Source organism: Orcinus orca, chromosome 19 (assembly GCF_937001465.1).
Source record: "Orcinus orca chromosome 19, mOrcOrc1.1, whole genome shotgun sequence".
Lineage (NCBI taxonomy): Eukaryota > Metazoa > Chordata > Mammalia > Artiodactyla > Delphinidae > Orcinus > Orcinus orca.
The window spans coordinates 34,317,102-34,336,457 of NC_064577.1; the positions used below are offsets into that span (position 1 = coordinate 34,317,102).

The 19,356-nt window shown below is 49.9% G+C and overlaps 2 protein-coding genes across 6 annotated transcripts in view; one reads left to right on the top strand and one right to left on the bottom strand.

The window, feature by feature from the left end:
• The window catches only part of TBCD (tubulin folding cofactor D), a 176,468-nt gene that overhangs the window by 63,535 nt on the left and 93,577 nt on the right, over nt 1-19,356 (top strand). The gene's annotated exons all lie outside the window — the stretch shown is intronic.
• On the bottom strand, nt 1,493-11,864 carry ZNF750 (zinc finger protein 750). 2 transcript variants are annotated; one of them, XM_004275612.3, is made up of 3 exons: nt 11,317-11,864; nt 3,651-5,272; nt 1,493-3,511 (listed from the first exon to the last, which is right to left on the bottom strand). In XM_004275612.3, exons 2-3 carry the CDS (start codon nt 5,090-5,092, stop codon nt 2,842-2,844), a joined length of 2,112 nt encoding a protein of 703 aa, XP_004275660.1. In that variant the 5' UTR covers nt 5,093-5,272; nt 11,317-11,864; the 3' UTR covers nt 1,493-2,841. The 2 variants fall into 2 exon arrangements, with proteins under 2 accessions (XP_004275660.1, XP_033294721.1); XM_033438830.2 differs by lacking the exon at nt 11,317-11,864 and adding an exon at nt 8,230-11,298.

The window sequence follows — 19,356 nt, forward strand, 5'->3', positions numbered from 1 at the left end:
TGTAGCTTGTGCCACAACCTCATTCCTTTTTATGGCTGAATAATTTTCCTTTGTGTGGATGGACCACCTGTTAGTTATCTGTTCATCTGTCAGTGGATACTTGGGTTATTTCCATTTTTTCACTATTGTGAATAATGCTGCTAATGAACATTGGGTGCACGTATCTGTTTGAATCCCTGTTTTCATTTCTTTTAGGTGTATGCCTAGGAGTGGAATTGCTGGGTTACACGGTAATTCTGTATTTAACTTTTTGAGGGTTTATCGCTTTTTGTATGTAAAGGTTAGAAACTTCCAGCTCTGAAGTCGGGTTATATGTGAATGGAGAAAGGTACTGTCATTGAAAAACCACCAAGACTGGTTTCTTTTCTTTTTTTTTGTTACAAAGATCTCAGACCCCATTGTGCTTGTAAGGATAGTTACAGAGAGCCTGCATGGTTTCTGCGGCTGTGTGCATGCAGGTGACCTTTTGGAGGAATTGCATTAGGCGGGAGGAGTCCACAGGGCTGAAGGCACACATATGGCTCCACCGTGAACATCTGCAGGCAGTGCTGGGCTCCCGGCCTGTGTGGTTGCAGGAGACCGGACAGTTGTTTACCATCTCTGGTTCCTCTTCTTGTCACTTAAGATGGTGGCGGACAGTTTTGGGTGAGCTATAAAACAGTGTCCTCAGAATCTTTGGGCCCCGGAAGGTTTATGTTCTTGTGTGTAAGGCACAAGGCGAGAGCTTGTCTCTAGGGCGTGAGGCTTTGGGTCCCAATCCTGGAGGCTTCTGAGGCCTGGCTCTGCTTCCCACAGGGTATGGACTTGCTGGAAAGCAGGGGTACCCTGTTTTTGGTCTTTGTCAAAGCATATTGGTATATAAAAAAAGGAGAGCCCAGGCATGCCAGTGAAGGCTGCACAGGTATGCATCGGTTTCTGGTCGTGACAGTGCACGCATTGGATTAGTGGTGTCTGTCTGCAGGCACACCTCGGATGGGCGGCAGGGGCTCGTGGGCCATCCTGGATGGTTTAGGGGCAGTTTGTAACAACGGCCTCCTATTTGCCCTAAAAGAATATGACAAGCTCTGCATCCCTCCTGTGAGTTGATATCAGTGGTTTTGTATAAATTTAACTTGCTGCAAGGCAGGTTATTTGCCATACTGAATAGTGTCATTTTAAAACAAAGCTACTGTATCACTGTTTTAAATATGTCTGGTGGAATCCAGTCATCATGGTACCTTGGAATCCACCATCCTCCATCTAAAATGCAGGGATTTTATTCTTTATCTCCTTGAACCTGTATTTCCATTTACTTTTCCTAGAGAATTTTTCCTTAATGTAACAGGTTTCTGTGCTTGAGAATCTTTTGCTGATCTCCCTGTCAAGTATCTTCAGCAAGAGGATGTCTGTGAATGCAAACTTTAACTCTTACATTTTGTTCTGCCAAAAGGTAGTAAGTATTTAAGTTTTCTAGATTGAGTTTTTACAGGATTAGTTATTAGTACAAACTTGATCAAAACAACCGAAAATAACATTTTATTGGAATGCAACTTATTAACAAGATGGGTTTTTAGTTCAGGCTATCTTTTGGTGAGTAGTGCTTATATCTAGAACAAGGCAAGGTTCCAGATCAACTTTTTATTTAAAAATTTTTAATTTTTAGCTCTGAGCACTGAGAGACCTTGTATGTGCACGTCACTGGGAACGGCAGGCGTTAGCTTTAGCAGTGCTTTTTCTTTGAACGCTCATTGGATGGCTCTATTGGGACCACCTCTGTTTTGGTCAAAGTGTGAGTTGAAACTGCCCATCTTGTGGAGAGAGGGTTCACCCAGTCAGCTCAGCTCGGCGCCACTGTTTCCAGGCCCTTTCTTGACCCCCTGCCCCGCTCCCAGGCAGTGCATTGCTGAGAAACACCCTCTGAACAGTGGGAAAGGGCCCTTGTGAAGCCAGGCCCTGTACGCTTGGTCTCCAGAGGTGCCCCCGGATGCCTGCACTCCCCCGGGCTCGATGACTACCGGTGGACAGCAGACACATGCACACGTGCACACGCCCTCACATGCACACACAGATGTACCCTCGTCCTCATTTTTAATGCTGCCTCAGCTCTTTTCTCTTTTTCATTGAGTTTATTTATTGTGGCAAAATATTGTATAACACAGAGTTTATGCTTGTCTTCTTTTTATGTATCCTTAAAGTTCACCTATGAGTTCATTGGAAAATTAGCAACATATACATCATTTTAGGAAGTGGAAAACGAGTCTGAATGAGTTGTGAAGACAGAGCATGTTGAGAATAGCTTCCCCAGCAATGCATTCTCCCCAATGGAAATAAATTACTTGTATAAATAGCCTCTTGCTGTCTGTGTATTGTTCAGTCATAACAAATCACAGTGTTTTTACACACAGAACTTGAATGCTAGTACTGGAAACGTCTTTGCCTGGCATTTTCCCCCAGTAATTGTTATTTACTTCAAAACACACAGTAGATTTAATAGAAAAACAGTTAAAACAATTTGTTCTAGTGCTGAGATATTTATAAGAAAAATGCTTTAAAGAGATTTCCTCTAAGATGCTAACACCTAAAAGTTACCTTTTAGTCCTGTGCATTTCATCAGGTCCTACAGTGTGAGTCATTCAAGTATTTTACAACCAGAAGTAGAAGCACCTTTTAGTGTTCATGCTTAGTATTTACAAAACTGAATTGAGTTGCAGGTTTAGTTTAATTTTTTTGTTGAGAAGAAGAAAACTGCATTGTAAAAATGTACCAGATAAAAAAGCAAGGGCCAGATGGAGGTTTGCTGCTGTCTCGCCTGCACCGGAAGGCGTGCTTGTGGCTGCAGCCTGTGGCTGGCCAGAGGTGGCTCTAAGACACCCGCGTTCTTTTCCGGAGTGTGAACACTCTGGCTGTGTCGCTGGGCTTTGGCTTCTTGGTTCCCTGCTGGGCCTTCCCTGCATCCCTGGGGCTCGTCCTCTTTTGCCCTTTGGGTCTGAGGTCGCACTGAGCCTCCTGGCTCTCAGGGGCTCTGGGGGTGGGTGCGTCTACCTGGCAGGCAGGCTCCTGGGCAGCGGGCTCGACGTTCCCTGGGCTGTAGGCCGCCAGCTGGCAGAGGGCCACGGCCGCAGTCTGCTTCTGCTCGTCACTGTCAGCTGAGCGTGTGTCCTGGGCCTTCCCAGCCGGGCTGGGCGCAGGGATCTCCACAGAGCTGGGGTCGGGCCCGGCCCCGGAACTTGCTGTCTCCGACTGCGGAGCAGGAGTGGGGGTGGGGGCAGCCGCCGGTTCGGCCCCTCTCGGGCGGCTGCGGACAGAGGGCCTCGAAGTCAGGGCGTTGCAGGGGTCCTTCACCGAGAGGTTGAGGGGCGCGTCCTGTGGCTCCACAAATTCTCCATAGGCAGTGGTGTGTGTAGTGGCAGGCTCAGCTTCTGGTTTCGTGGAGAGGTTCAGAGGGGCTGCCCTGGAGTCGTCCTCTGGGCTGGAGGGTGCAGCTTCCAGGCTCCCCATCTGAGCCAGAGCGTCTGCGTTCACGGCCTCGAGGCTGGAAGAGACACAGAGAGGGAGTCACAGGGACCTTACTGAGGGCCATTGCCCGTGGGGGGTTTGGGCAAGTACCAGCTCCTCTGATTAAGCACAACCAGAGACATTACTTCGGAGGTTTTGAAAATGGACTCTCTTACCTTTCTGGAGATGCAGCTCTGTTTTCTGGGGCCTGGGAATGTGGGCGCTCCGTGTTCTTCTTGACAGGCTTGAAGGCTGTGAGGCTCTGTTCTGGTGGATGGAGACTTCCTGGGGCACCGGAGGCCGGCATGTCCAAGAGGCTGCACAGCCCGGCACAGGGCTGGCTTGTCTGCGTGAAATTGGTGGGGCTCGGCCTTCCCGGGGAGCCTGTGGCTGCGCTGCCTGCACGTGGGCTCATTTTGGTCCCTTGCGTGTCCCTCTGCCCATCTCTGGAGAGGTCTTTAGCCTCGGGAGTCGGACTCTCTTTCTCAAACTCTGTGTGTTTTTTGTGGGAGTTGGAAGAGTTTAACTTGGATGGACTCCAGGCCGGGTAGGCCAGGGCAGCTTCTTCCAGTAGGTGTGAGCTTTGATCTTGTGACATACCAGCAACGGGTGGGGGTCTGAGGCCGTAGGAGGAAAATGCAGACTCTGGTTTATAAAATCCATAAGGAATCGGCAGATTGGAGTGATACTGCTGGAAGAATCTGTAATGGTCGTATGTGGATGGGGCTGGGTTCAGGTGCTTAGGGATCGGCCCTGGGTGAGGCAGGAAATGTCTTTGGTCTTGGGCCCCGTAGATGGACAGCAGGGGGCTGTCACACTCGGGCGAGTTCCCTGCGAGTAGGTACGGTGAGTAGATGGTGGCCAGTCCATGCTCTGTGTAAAAGTGAGGCGGGTACTCTGCGATGGTGGGGTGCACGTACGGCGAAGTGGCACCAAACCCCTTTGTGGATGGGATTTTATGTGGAAACTCAGGCGTGAGGAAAGGTGAGCCAGCTTTCCACGCGTAGCCAGGGGCATGAAAGGCAGACTTAGTGTGGAAGGAGGCAGCTTTGGCAGGGGGCTGGGTCAGGGTCAGCGCTTCAGGAGCCTCGGTGAGTTCCTGCCCTTTGAGTCTGTGCTCGCCAACTGGCATGAATGCTGAAGGCCGGGTAGTGCCTTCCAGCACAGGCTGGGTGCCCGCGGTGGCTTCTGGAGCTGGACTCAGGGGTGCTGCTTCCTTGTGGAGAGTGGGCTTCTGTCCGGGGCACCTGTGGGGCCCGCACGCATGCAGGTCCACATTTTCCTTGATGTCATCCTTGGCGAGGCCATGTTGGAGCTTGGTGTCCAGGTGTGAGAGCCCACTTGGGACGGGCTTGGAGGAGGTGGGCTTTGCCATGGGGTCGGACTGACTGGTTGGCTTAGGGTCTGAAGAGTTCGGTTTGGAACACTTGGGAATGCGATCTTGCTCAGACACTAAAGTGATGGAATTTTTACAGAGACCGTATTTCATGTGATTAAAAAGATGTGACTTTTCGTTGCAAGTAAAGGGACACTGGAAACACTTGTACTTGAAGGGCTTTCCTGGGGGCCTGGGGATGTAATGTGGCTTTTTTGGTTTTCGCTCTTTGAGAAGGCTCATTTTCCCTCTGTGGTTTGGCGTCTGAGCCCTGCTGGCTCCTGCGTAGTTCAGCTTTGGTGATTTTTAAGGAAGCAGGTCACTGCTTCTCCTTCGCTTTTCTTTCTGAGTGCTTTTACTTGAAGCCGGCTCCACGGGCTGTGGGTGTGACCAGGGAAGTCTCGTTCATTTGGGGACTGGGAGCTGCAATGGAGGAGCAGAGCCTTAGTGTTGGAACGATAGCTAACAGGCTAACAAAGAACCCCGGGGTCACGGAGGAGGTGAAGCAGAGTCCTCTGCAGGTGCAGAGGACGTAAGTGCTCTTGCGCGGCAGGTACGGGACGGGCATCAGCCACCCCTCCTCACTACCCCGGGCGCCACCCCTACGGCGTTCTCTATTTTCTCAAGTCTGGTCCCAGGCGAGTGTGGTTGCAGGAGTGTTTAGTGTCATTTCAGAGAATACCTGTAACTCTTTTGAGTTTTGGGAACCTTTAGCCTGTGATCTGAGGCCTCAGGTGCCAGGAAGGTTGTGGACCCACCAGGCTGAGTGATCACTGAGATCCCACCCCCATCCATGTGCCTGGAGTTTCTGGACTGAGTCCCATCACTGTGCTGGCCTGACTGCTCTAACGTGAACCTGAGGAGGTCCAGGCTCATGTGTGTGTGTGACGTTCACATTTGTGCTCACTGAGAACAAAGCACGTGTGATTGTAACCTTCAGTCCATCTGCCCTATTTAATCACAGTGTTCTGTTCTATGAGGGAGTATTTAAAAGTGAAGAATATTTAAAAATGCCCCCCCCCCCCCGCGACCCTGTTTCTAAATTCACAAATGAAAAGTCAGCTTTCTGGGTAAGTAGCATTTGTGTTGGCCCAAATACAAACTTAAGTGCTGTGTTTATGTTGATTTGAATGATATTAAGATGCTGTGAGTCAGTGAGTGAGCAGATGTCCTCGTGCACTGCTGCCTTCCACTTGCCCACCTCACAGATGGCATGGAGTGAGTTCATGCACTAGCCCATCCCTGCCTATCCTGGCCTTAACCAAAGGCAGAAAAGCTTAGCAGCCCTCCTGGTAAGAGGAGACCAGAGTGGGACTTCCCTGGTGATGCAGTGGTTAAGACTCCACGCTCCCAATGCAGGGGGTCTGGGTTCCATCCCTGGTCAGGGAACTAGATCCCACATGCATACTGCAACTAAAAGTTTGCATGCCACAACTAAGGAGCCTGCGAGCTGCAACTAAGGAGCCCGCCTGCCGCAACTAAGACCTGGCACAACCAAATAAATAAATAAATAAATAAAATTTTTTTAAAAAATAGAGGAAACCAGAGTGAGTGGTGCCTAATTTTACAGATGGTTGGATCCTGGGAGGAACCCATCCCAGCCTTTAACGTGTACGAAGGGGCTTCTGGATATCTTCCCCAGGGTCCTCCTGTCCTTGCCTATCCCCCAAGCTTAACCTCCCCCCGGGTTTCCTTCAGAGGCTGCTCTGCACACCCCTGGGCTCTCTCTCTGCCTCATAACCCGAAGCTGAGAACAAAGACGTGAGGTCTGGGAGGATCTCAGCAGGGCCGGGCGCGGCTGCGTGTCCAGGACCAGCCCATGGGGTGACTGTGTCTTAGAGAAAGCCTGTGGGTGGGGCGGGCTGGGGGAGTGGGTGTGAGGAATCAAGGCCTGCACTTTAATTTGCATAGAAAATGTAAAAAGGATTTAGCTTCTGGATATTTTTAAACACTTAGAAAAATAAAGTTAAAAGGAAATAACTTTTCAACTGCAGTTTTGCTTTAAGGAATAAGTAAATATGGACAGTTCTGAGTCTCGTGAAATTGCTTGTGTAAAGCATCGCCTTCTAGACATCGGGTTGGTTAAAACATTGAGCTGGAAAGCAGCCCTTTAAAAATAGAGAAATACACATGGGAAATCTAAGAGACTTGTTTTCACAAAATAAAATGTAGCTACTCTCCTTGCCATCTCACGCATCAGATGAGGTAATGGGTAGCTTGTGGGAGGAGGGTGTAAGGGGGAGGGAGTGTGGTTTTAATTTCACTTGGATATCTTAAATTCTAAAAAAGCTATCTGATCTTATTCTCAGCAAACTGGTTCCTCTACTCATTTTTTCATATTTCTGAAAAACACAAGGAACCACTCTCCCCCCAAGAAGCTGCTTCTATTAACCTGTTTCATCGTCCCGTTCCCTCAAAGGCATGTTTCTTTACTAAGAGGTGCTTTGGGTGGCTTGCAGCCTTCTGTTGCGGGGAGAGTTTCTGCAGAGCAGGGGTGCTCAGGCACGTACTTTGGAGGAGAAATGAGATTTTTGGCTACCCCCTAATTGGAGAGGGTGTCCCCAGGCCCTCTTTGGGGGCGCTAACTGGCAGGGTGTCGGGTGGACAGAAGCCAGGCTGGCGGCACCTGGTGCCTGGCTCTGCGGCTTTGCAGCTTGCTCGCCCTCCTCCTCTCCCGTGAGCAGTTGTGTGAGCTGCACGGCAATGTGAAAGCCCAGCACAGTTAAACACGTGGTCACAGCTTTGCATCTTCCTGATTTCCCCTCTTAGTAAGGGAGAATGTGAAATAATTCTGTATGAGTTCAGTTCATACCTTGTGGGGCAGGTATGCCCTGGGCTATAAAAGCACGATTTCCTGCCTCCTGTCAGGAAGCGATTCCAGCCAGCTCGGGGCCAGCCTGATAAGTCAGGGCGGCCTGTGCTGGCACGTCCCATTATGCTCCCTGGTTCTGAAGGCGTGAGAACCTCTGCAAGTCAGGTTCCCATGATTGTATAGGATATGTTATGGCAAAGATCTGAAAACTGATGATTTCATCACTAGCTGGAAGCATCGTGATCAAAATGATGACAGTTGCAAAACGTTTATCAAGTGTGAGCGCAGAGTCTTGGTGGTACCATGAGTGGATGCAGACACACATCTGCCGCACCCAGGACACGCGAGCCCAAACCAGCCGAAAACCCCCTCGGATTTAAGATAATGATGGTGTTAGCTTCAGAAGCAGTATTATTTAATATTGCTCATACTTTTAGGCAAAAGTAGAAATAAACCCACTTTGGTTAAGTTTTCTCAAAGGTTTATAGGAGGCAAGTTGTATGTAAGTTATCATAGCATTACCCAAAATAATAGTTTGGGAAATCATTGCTCTTATGTTAATATATACCTTTCTTCCGTCAAATGATGTTGTGCCCACAGGTTTGGTCTGAACTTCTTGTTCTGTGGTCAGTTAGCTTACAAGGACAGTAAAGAGGTTTTCAGGGGTTGGTTTCCTTGGTACTGGTGTTCTGGGAGGTGAGAGTATTCTAGGATATAATTGTTGCAAGGAGAGCCTGGATGGAGTCACAGGAGCAGTAGTTTTAGTAACTGAGTAAACTGACCTCGCAGGGTTACACAATTCGCTAGTTAAAACAAGGGAGCGCAGCTGCTTCAGATGCTGAAGGAGACAGGCTAGTTCACTTGGTTATAAAAATGCAATAATGGGCTTCCCTGGTGGCACAGTGGTTGAGAGTCCGCCTGCCGATGCAGGGGGCACGGGTTTGTGCCCCGGTCCGGGAAGATCCCACGTGCCGCGGAGCGGCTGGGCCCGTGAGCCATGGCCGCTGAGCCTGCGCATCTGGAGCCTGTGCTCCACAACGAGGGAGGCCGCAACAGTGAGAGGCCCGCGTACCGCAAAAAAAAAACCAAAACAATAATGTCAGAGAAGTAAGCGGGATAAGATTGAGGCTTCTGTAAGCTTCCAAGGGGGACAGCCTCCAGGAGGTGATGTCAGTCTGTGAGTTCTGTCCTGCCCAGGCGAGGCTTACAAGGATGAGCAGCTAAAGCCTAGTGCCCGGGGCGCTGTCGCTCTGGCCACCTGCAGAGATGGGGTTTGCCCGTCTCTGGTCAGTTTATATCTGCCAGGCCTGGTGCAGGCTGGCAGCGGAAAAAGGGTGTTGTCGCCTAAACAGTATAATCCAGAATTTAACTGTTTGTAGTAAGTTCGGATTAGCAGTCAGAGGTAAAGTTTTTTCTAAAGGTGATAAGATTCGTGTCTCACCATCCTTGTCCTGGGAAGGCTGGGCCAGGCTGGGGGGTTGCACAGGGAGAGGTTAAAAAAGCACAGCGCTGGGTTCGGCTTTCCTCGGAGAACTGCACTGTTAGCATGTTAGCTAAAAATGCAGATGTTAGCCTAGTCCTAGAAGGATGTGTGTGGGACAGTGTTTTTCACCCTTCTTTCACTTCCCACTGGGTCAGCAGGAGGTGCTGGGAGCCCTGCATGTCAGGTCAGGGTCAGGGTGCTGTCCTCGAATGCAGGAGGGCGCCCCTGCCTGCCTTGCGAGCACCTGTTGGCACGAGGCCTGCCCTCAGAGCTGTGCCCTCAGCAGAGTTGGGTCCCAGTGTTGAGGGGGGAGGGTGGGGAGCAGCGCCACAGAGACACCACGGCGTCTGGCCTGAGCCTGTTCCGTTTCAGAACGCCCTCCTGTGACTTCTTATGCGCTGTCACCCCTGCCTGTGTCCCAGGAGCCTGTCACCCCTGCAGAAGCCCGGGAGCCGGTCTGGCCTCCCCTCCCACAGGTCTGGGAGGCTGGACGGTGGTGCCCAAATGGCACTCTGAGCCGCCTGTGGTTTTGTGTCCACAGGGCTTTATCTGCTTGTTTCTGAAGCACTGAGGTGCCAGTGCATGTCTCTCAGTAGCCTCCTAAGTGTGGACTATGAATGTAGTTGCCAGCTGTTAGGGTGATAGTGAGTGGCTGGCATATTTAATAATTTTCTAGGGGGTTTGAAGTCAGAAATAATAGGCAAGAGAAAGATTTTTTTTGAACTTTGATAGGACACAATAGAGGTAATTATAGCTTAACTTTACAGGGCATTGCTGTGACGTGCCGGCTAGGTATGCATGTCATGTGCACTAACTTCTGCACTGGAATAATCTTCAGCCCTCCCCGGTGGTGTCCAGCTGCCTGGCAGGGAGCCTCACCAGGTAGCGCGTTCTGAAGGGCATGCTATAATTACGATATTGTGATGTGGCATTATTGCATAACTCAGGGACACGCCGTTGTCGCCTACCCACTGGGGTGTCGCAAGAACGAGATTTGTGAGTTTTACTCCAATTGAGCTTTTCCAGTGATTAACCACCACTCCCTCCCAGACTTTCGGTTCTTTAAAATGAAGGATAAACTTCAGGGCAACCATAACCTAGGGAAAAAGACAGTTTTCTGGCATATAGTTTGGAAGAATGGATCCAGGAAGACCACCAGGGGCTCTTTCTGGTTTCAGCCAGAGATCCTGGGTTACAGACAGAGTGCTTAGCAGTGAATGCACAGCTTTAACATTTGGGACACCTCCCTAGGGCCAGAACCCCTAACCACCAGCCTGCCTCCTTACTTTAAAGCAGCACGTTAAAGCATTGCAAGGACTTGGCTAATACAAAATACAAATCATGATAACAAATGTAGACAGGTTTTGATTGCATTAAGTCTGATGTTGGTCAAATTTGACGAATAATTTGGTCAATAATGGTTTTCATGCAGATTTATGAGAAACTTTATAAGAGTAAGAAAACCCCTTTTGTATATACAGGGATCCTCTTTAGTTAAGGTGTTTTTTTTGGTAAGCTTATGTCAAAACAGCACTTATTTTAAATCCTAATAAAAGGTTTTTAAATTAAAGAAATTATAAATTAAGGTCAGCAATTATATATATGCATATATATGATCCTTTTATGTTGAAACCTGTAGTTTATTTTTGAGGTGAGGAACAGATAAGCAATAACATCAATTTGAGTTTTGGTTTAAAGTTTATGAATTTTGGGACTTCCCTGGTGGTCCAGTGGTTAAGACTTTGCCTTCCAATGCCGGGGGTACGGGTTTGATCCGTGGTTGGGGAGCTAAGATCCCACATGCCTCGTGGCCAAAAAACCAAAACATAAAACAGAAGCAGTATTGTAAGAAATTCAATAAGGACTTTTAAAATGGTCCACATCAAAAATAACTTAAAAAAATAGTTTATGAATTTTATGGTAGAAATGAGAACTTCATATATCCACATAAACTTGTTTACACTCTTAGAATAAAGTGTAAGCCTTATTAAAAGTTTTGTAACAATGGTCTCCTTTCCAGCAGTGCACCTGCTGGGTCCTGAGTAATCCGCGGAGAAAAGAGCAGGGCAGAGAAACTCTGGGCAGGTGATTCACTGAGTAGATAGTTTAAGATACATCTGAGAGGAGTATTGAAAGAAAACTCGCATTTGAGAAGAAATAGTAGGTACTTACCAGAGGCTGGGAGGTGGAAGCCGTGGCTGTGGCTGCCTGGCCGGAGCAGGACCTGTTCTCACGCTCGCTCTCACTGAAACTGGAGCCGGCTGTTCCAGTGGGAGGGATTTAATGTAGGAGTCGAGCCCTCGGGGCGTAGAGATGCACCTGATATTCCTCCCGCCCGCAGCTACGATTCATGTGTTTGCACCCCCCAGCTGGCCGGCCAGTGCCACCTCCGTGCCTCACGGCAGCTCCCTGCCCAGGTTTTGTGAGTGCCATGTTAGTGCCGCCTGGCTCTCCTTGGACGCAGGGGTTGCACGTGTTCGAGGTTAGGATAGAGGCCTCCCAGGGGAGCCACAGCCGGTGCAGGAGGCAGCAGCAGATGCTGATATTTAGCCTGAAATGCATCTCCTCTGACAGATGCCGACAGCCCCTGTGTCCTCCCCGTGAGGGTCTGGCGGAGCCTTTGTCACCCTTCACCCCGGGGCCTGGGAGGCCTGCCCGGGTCCTCCTGGAAAGCAGGAAGGGGGCCGCGTCAGCTGCCTCCGGGACCTGCCGGTGCATGCCCGGGACAAGCCCTGAGCTCTGCTGCCCCGCCGTGTGGCCGCGTGCTGCCGCGGGAATGGCCTGCATGCCCTCGCGCGGCCCTTTTCTTCTCTTTTCAAATAAGTAAGGCACTTAATTTGTGACCTAGGGCCTCCCCCTCCCCTTCAGCTGCTTGCTATTGAGTCTCTGGTTATCTCCCTGCTCTCGGAGGGACTGCAGGTGCGGGTGTGGGAATAGGGAGAGGGGTGTGTGCTGCGTGGGCACGGGTGCCAGGGTGGGCCTGCCAGGCTAGATGCTGTTTTAGTTTATTTTTCTTTTAAGGCTTAAGATTTTACTTGGCTTTACCTTCATATTGAATTAGAAAAAAAGTGTTTTAGTTACTTTTGTCTAAATTAAACATCCACATAATTTAGAGAGTGAAAAAATAGTTCTGAATCTTGTCACAAAAAACCAGCAGTTCCTGCTGTTCCCCTCGCCTCTTGCTGGTAATGAGCCACCCAAAGCAGATGGCTTAAAAAAACTACCATTTTATGATCTCGAGATTTTGTGGGTCAAGAGTCTGGTTTGTGCCGGGCGAGCCTTGCATCCTGTGGCGTTAGTGGGCACTCACCTGCCTCGTATCCTGGGGGAGCGGTGGGGCCCTCCTCTTCCCTTTAGTTTCACTCCAGAGGCCTCTCCAGGATGGTGATCAGTCTTAACTCCGTGTGGGACTCAGAGCGCAAGGCAGAAACTTCCAGTCTTCCGAGAGGCTAGGCAGAGAACCGTCCCAGCACCGTGGTGTCACACTTGGCTCCCAGGTTTGAGGGAGGGGATGGGCCCCACCTCTCAGTGGGAGGGTGTCAGCTGGCTGCTCCCCTCCCATCCTCCCTGCCAGGAGCCCCACTTGAACCTTTTCTTAGCTGAGGATTTTGGTATTTACCTCGTTGATTCCAAATAATATTACTCTGTTGCCAGTTTTGTTCCCTCCACCCCCCTCACTGCTCCCAGTTTCCCGTGTTGTCTGTTGACTTGCTTTTATGGGAAATGAGAATGTAGCTCTTTGGCCCCTCTGCCTCCACGCCTGCCTTCCCCATCATCTGAGATTTCCTCTACTTCTTTCCTGAATCGGAAGCCAGGCTTCCTGGATCCCATGTTGTCCTCTCTCTTGGGTTGATCTTTTGTTTGGATATGAGGCACAGCCCTTTTGTAGGCCCCTGAGAAAGAATGCAAGAGAGGGGAATCTCTGGAGACCCTGAATGATTGAAAGGGTCTTTCTTCTACCCTTCTTCCTGGTTGATAGTCTGGCTGGGTATAGAAGCCTAGGCCAGAAAGCATTTACTGTCAGTGTTTTGAAAGTGATCTAGCTTTCAGTGCTGCTGCTGAAAAGTTTGTTGTGATTCGGATCCCTGACTCTTTACCCCCAACATTTTTAATTTTTTTTATTTCTGGCTGTGCTGGGGCTTCGTTTCTCTGCGAGGGCTTTCTCTAGTTGCGGCAAGCGGGGCCTACTCTTCATCGTGGTGCGCGGGCCTCTCACTATCGCGGCCTCTCCTGTTGCGGAGCACAGGCTCCAGATGCGCAGGCTTAGCAGTTGTGGCTCACGGGCCTAGTTGCTCCGTGGCATGTGGAATCCTCCCAGACCAGGGCTCGAACCCGTGTCCCCTGCATTGGCAGGCAGATTCTCAACCACTGCGCCACCAGATAAGCCCCCTGGCAGGAGTTCTTTAGACCCAACCAAGTTGTCAATTACTTGCCGCGCAGTCTTAATTTGGATGTTTGGTGGGCATCTGGGTGGATCTTTTCAAGTCCAAAGAGATAGAGCAATAGGAGAATGAGAAAGACTGAGGGGGAAAAGCCTTGGCCTCAGTGCGCTTCTTCTGGTCTCTGCCAGACCCTGCAGGCGACGTCAGCTGCCACTTAACGGGCTACTTGAATCTACATGGCTCAGGATAAGTCCCAGCCGCCCTTCAGAGGGGAGCCATAGCCCAGTAGGCGGATCGAGATTATGGCCTTGGAGGCCCCACATTGGGTGCCGGGAAAGATGTTGCAGGAAAGAGAGTGGGGTGCGAGAGGATGGTCACATCCCAAGTCATGTCTGAGTCCCTGGGATGGCTGCCACGTGTGGGTTCTTGGCTTTGTGCAGGCAAGAATTCAAGAGCAAGACATAGTAAAGTGAAAGAAGGTTTATTCAGGGAGATACACACTCCATAGAGTGTGGGCCATCTTGGAAGGCAAGAGGCCTCCCCCAACATTTTAATATGAAAAATTTCAAACATACAGATAAGTTGTGAGAATTTGACAGTGAATGCTCAGACACCCAGCTCTGGTTATGCAGTGAACATTTTTCTCTGCCCTACCACACTCATGGCTCTCCACATTCCCTCGCCTTATCCATGCATCGATCCATCTCAAGTATGTGCTGCATTTCAGAGTCAGTGACAGACATCACTCACGTTACCCCTGAACCCCTTAGGCTTGTTATTAACTGTTCACACGTCTTCTTTTAAAGGTAGAATTCACATGTGATGGGGGCACAGATCCCAAGAATACCATTCCCTGAGTCCTGAGCATACCCCCCGCTGGGAAGTGGCGCATTATGATCACCCCACCCGGAAGCAGCCGCTGGCTGGATGTTCTTCCTTCATAGATTAGTTTTACCTATTGTAGAATTTTGTATAAATGGTGATTCCCTGATTCTCCACATGCCACTGCTTCTCTCCTGCAGGCTCTTTTCTCTGTCCTCAGTGTTCTCATTTTCCTTAGCTTTCTCTTCGACTCTTCTTTTAAGTATTTCTATTCTGCTATTATTATTTTTGGGTTCCAAGAGTTCATGCTGGTTCTCTAAGTGTTCCTTCCTTAGTATCTTATTCTTAGGTAGTAGTTGCAATAGCTTCTCTTATTTCTCTGAGGATTTTTTTTTTTTTTCGCGGTACGCAGGCCTCTCACCGCTGTGGCCTCTCCCGCTGTGGAGCACAGGCTCTGGACGCGCAGGCTCAGTGGCCATGGCTCACGGGCCCAGCCACTCCGCGGCACGTGGGCCCAGACCGGGGCACGAACCCGTGTCTCCTGCATCGGCAGGCAGACTCTCAACCGCTGTGCCACCAGGGAAGCCCTCTCTGAGGATTTTAATGATGTTTTTTTGGGCAGGTAGTGTGGTTCTCCCTGTAGTCTCCATTTTGTTCACAAAGGTTTTCTGTTTTCAGTGTGACCCCCTCCTTCACCTGCTTGCCATCGCCAGAAAGAGTTCATTCTCTTGCAGGGGTGGGTGGGGGGTGGTTAGGCACTTATTGAGTGTTTACTAGGTATAAGGCCTTGTGCTAAATAAGCATTCTATCAGTGTTAATCCGTTTAATCACTGCAACAACTCTTCACAATGGGAACTGTCAGCCTGATTTGCAGAGTCAAGCAGCACAGAGAGGTTAAGTAACTTGGCCGAGGTCACCCAGCCTGAAGGACGACAGAGCAGAGTCCTAGAGGCAGTGGGAAGGTTGCACTGGGAGAGGGATGGTCGTGTCTAAGTTGGATCGGGGACTTGTGCTCTGTGGCTGCTGCCAAGACACTCGAGTCTTGGCTCTGTTCTTTCGTCCTCCTGTTACTTGGAGCAGTTATCTGACCTGGGCGTCAGCCTTCCCCTCTGTAGAAAGTACCTTGGAGGCCTCTACTCATGGGTTTTCTTTGGAACCTGATGGGTTAATTACGACATCCCACCGAATTGCATTTGTCTGCTGGGAATGATATGCGTCACAGAACAAAACATCTTTGATGAAGGTAGCAGATTGCTTATACTTTTGACCTTACAAGTAAATACAAGTTAGTTTTAATTTTAATTGTTAGCACTCCTTTTGGGGTGCAGCATCCAGAGGAAAGGAAAAGGAAATGAAAACTCTACAGAAGATTCAAGGCATCATTTCAGTTTCTCTAATTTTGGTTGTTGTTAGAGACAGTAAGTCCTAAGCAGCTGCTGAGATGGCATTTGTTAAGTTCTTGAGACGAACACACGTTCTGAAAGGTCCTGTCCTCATGGCGCCGGGGAGGGCCCCTGAGGAGGGGAGCAGGGGATGGTTCCTGAGGCTGAGGGGCACCTAGCTGCCCAGACTGTCTCTCAGGGTCTCCCCTGAGACGTGAGCTCCACCTTCGTGGGTCACATGAGATGTGGTGGGGCTCAGGCCAGCAGGCAGGATGCTGCTCCCCTGGGGGGACGTGGGTGGTGGGACTGCTGGAGGGCAGGGCACCTGTGTCTTTCATGGCAGCTTACACTCATGCACGTGCACACGAGTACACACATTTGCTCACTAGGCCTTTGTTCATTGGTTGGAGAACGAGTACGGGGGACGAGGACAGACACTGTCCCCTGCTGCCCCCCGCCCTGTGCTGACCACCCTGCCCCGCACCCACTCCTGCTTTGCGCCTCAGGCCCGTGTGCTCATCAGGGTCCCTCGACTATAATTCGTTTCCAGTTGGGGCCCCAGAGGGAGCAGCCTGTCCAGGGGGACTGGTCCTGAGGTGGCCCCACTTTGGGCCCCTCCTGCTTGGTTCCTCTCCCTGGGACCTGCGTTGTTCCCACGTCCTCCTTTCTGCCTGCGTCTTGGTGCCGAGCTCTGCTGCTGGCATTTGGCCTCTGTGTCTTGGTCGAGGCAGGATCTTTCTGAAGATGGAGGGGAGGCCCTGCCCTGGAGGGTCCTGCCGCTTTCCTGGGCTCTCTTCTGGCCCTGCAGCCTGTCTGCTCGTCGGCTCCCGCCCCAGACTTGTGCTGCTCAGAGGTGCCGGCAGTGGGGCGGGGGGACTGTTGTCCTGGTATAGCCCGCGTGTGCCGGGAGGCTGCCCCCACGGGCCCCGCAGGTGGCTGGCGCCTGGGACCTCGCTCGAGCTGAGCTTGGTCTGTGCCGGGGCTGGGCTTGAGCCCACCAGGCCCTCAGGGTCCTCCCCTGTTGCACATGTGAGAGCTGGGCCCATGAGACCAAGCGTGGGGAGCATGGGGCACACGCCAGCTGAGCCGGGAGCTGGAACCATGGTCGTCTTTCTCAGGTGATGTACTTGGTTTCTCATTAAAAAAAAAAAAACCCTGAGGGTATCAATCCATTTTTGCTTATCAAACAGTTGAAAAATAGAAATGAAAGTAGAGTTTATTTAGCTGTCTGATGAGGCAGGCCAAGGGGTGTGAGAGTGTTCGGGGAAAGTTTTATTTTTGGACGTTTACCTTCCTTTGATGATGAAGCAGAGGAATTCATTTGTAACTTGAAGTCTGAGATGTGTAATACATTACTTGAATTTTAATTTGCTTATTATTCTAGTAATGCCACTATTTGAATATTTATGGAACTGGAACTACTTTATGTTTCGGAGGGGAACACACTGGCCTCCTTCCCGCCAGGCTGTCCAGTGTCTGGTGGGGCTGCCGGTTTCAGTGTGTGTGGCCTGTGGGCAGCGTTAGTGCCTGCAGCTCCAGTGCCTGCAGCTTCCGCGACTCCTCCCCAATGACGCCTTCCCCCAGGGAGGTGTGGAACCTAGCAGAGCTGAGCTGGACCCGGGGCTCCTCCTGGCTCGGGAAGCCGCGTGGGGGCCAGGACGGGGAAGGGGTTCTGCTTTGGACAGGGTCTTGGAGCCCAGTGTGATCTGGGCTGTGGCTTCTGTGTCTGAAGTGAAACTTGAAACCGTGAGCTCTGGCTTGTTTTGTCTTTGGCTGGGAGACTGATTCAGGTTTGTGACCTTGGGCCAAGATTAGAGGGTTCCCACAGCTTTCCTCACCTCTTCCCCTCTGTCTGCCTGACAGTATCATGCCTGTGTTTCAGGGTCCTCACTCATCCCTCCTTGGGCTGGTTACGGTTTTCCAGGGGCAGGTCATGTGGCACTTTATCTCCTTTTATTGAATTTGTATGTATGTATGTATGTATGTATTTATTCATTAAATTAAAAACATCTTTTTTTTGGCCATGCCACGTGGCTTGTGGGATCTTAGTTTCCTGACCAGGGATTGAACACATGCTCCCTGCTTGTAGAAGTGCGGAGTCCTAACCACTGACTGCCATGGAATTCCCTGAATTTGTATTTAAAAGGTGCTTTTTACCTGTCATCTCTGGATATGTTCACAACCACGTGTAGAAGTTACTTGGTTAAAGTAAACAAGGACAAGGAGAAAAATTAGCACACAGACTTTTTTTTTTGTCTCATGCTACAAATAACGTCAGTGAAAACATAGCAATAAAAGAGCTGTGAACAGACTAAAGACAGTGAGGGCAGGCGCCCTTCGTTCCCTTGTTCTGCTTGACTCCGGCTGCCGGCCCTCGTGTGTGGTGTCGCAAAGCTCCGCTGGCTGGGCTCGCTTCCCGAGCTAGGCCCCCAAGGTCACTGTCGAAAGCCATCCACAGCATGAATCTTTTTCCCTTTTGTTTCCAGACCTTGTTTTGGTTCTTTTTCAAATCTTCCTCTTTTCTTCACTATGGTTTCCATTCCTCTTTTTATGTGTTTAATATTCTAGGCCTGTATTTCTGATATTGTCTTTTAGGTTCTGTTTTTTGTCCACAGTGCTTGGGCTTCTGATCCTTTTGTGGTGTCTGCAGACTCTCCCTCATGTGTGTGCTTTTCTTGTGTAATTTTACATTGACTGCCTTTTACTCCACCTGTTTTGAGGCAGCTGGTTACGATGCTTGTCCAGGACTCAGGGGACAGCCTGGAGCAGGCTTCCTGTGAGTCCCTCAGCCTGGGCTCATCCCCGTCAAGGTGGTGCCCATAGCCCTGGGGCTTTGACTCCTCGTGAAACTTGAGGCTGTGAGAAGCAGAAATCAGTAGGGTTGCAGGGATAAGTGGACGAATCTGGTGTCCTCCTGAGAGCTCAGAACACCTCTCTTGATTGCTGACAGTTCATTTATGAAATAGAATAGTGGGAGGAAATAGAATAGCAGGGAGCCTTGTGTCTAAGACTTAGACAACAGAAAAACAGGCCTGATTCCGTGGGTTTGTGTAGGGCTCTGCAGCTGTGGTTGAGGGGCTGCAATCTTAAGACACAGAGGAACATTTACAAATGCTGCACGTTTACTAGTAAGGCCATAAAACAAGTCTCAAGAAATTTCAGAGAACCACTGGTGTACAGACTACATTTTTTGACCACAAGCAATAAAATTAAAAGTCAGATACAGAAGGATAAAGGTATGATGTGAATTTTTAGTTTGAAAATATATGGATTTCTAAATAACACATGAATCAAAGAAGAAATCCCAATAGAAATTTTATAATAAAAATTTAAAGGTAAACATGAACAGTAACAAAATTATTATGTATCAGAACTCTCAAGATGCAGCTAGTAGTGTACTTACAGGGAAATTTAAAACCTTAAGCAGGAGTTGTGAAACTATGGCCCGCGGGCCCAAGCTGGCCTTGGCCTGTTTTTGTATGGCCTTGGAGCCAAGAATGGTTTCTCCTTTTTTCAACATTGTTTTAAAAAAAAGAAAAGGGAAGCAGCCAGTGGTCTGCAAAGCCTGAATGCTTGGGCTCTGGCCCTTTGTAGAAACTGCTGCTGACCCTTCCTCCCCTGCCGCC

Coding starts and splice junctions, on each gene's coding strand:
- ZNF750 (XM_004275612.3), bottom strand. CDS start 5,092: ATGAGCCTTCTCAAAGAGCGAAAACCAAAAAAGCCACATTACATCCCC. Junction 3,512..3,650: donor AGAGCTGCATCTCCAGAAAG/GTAAGAGAGTCC, acceptor TGTCTCTTCCAG/CCTCGAGGCCGTGAACGCAG.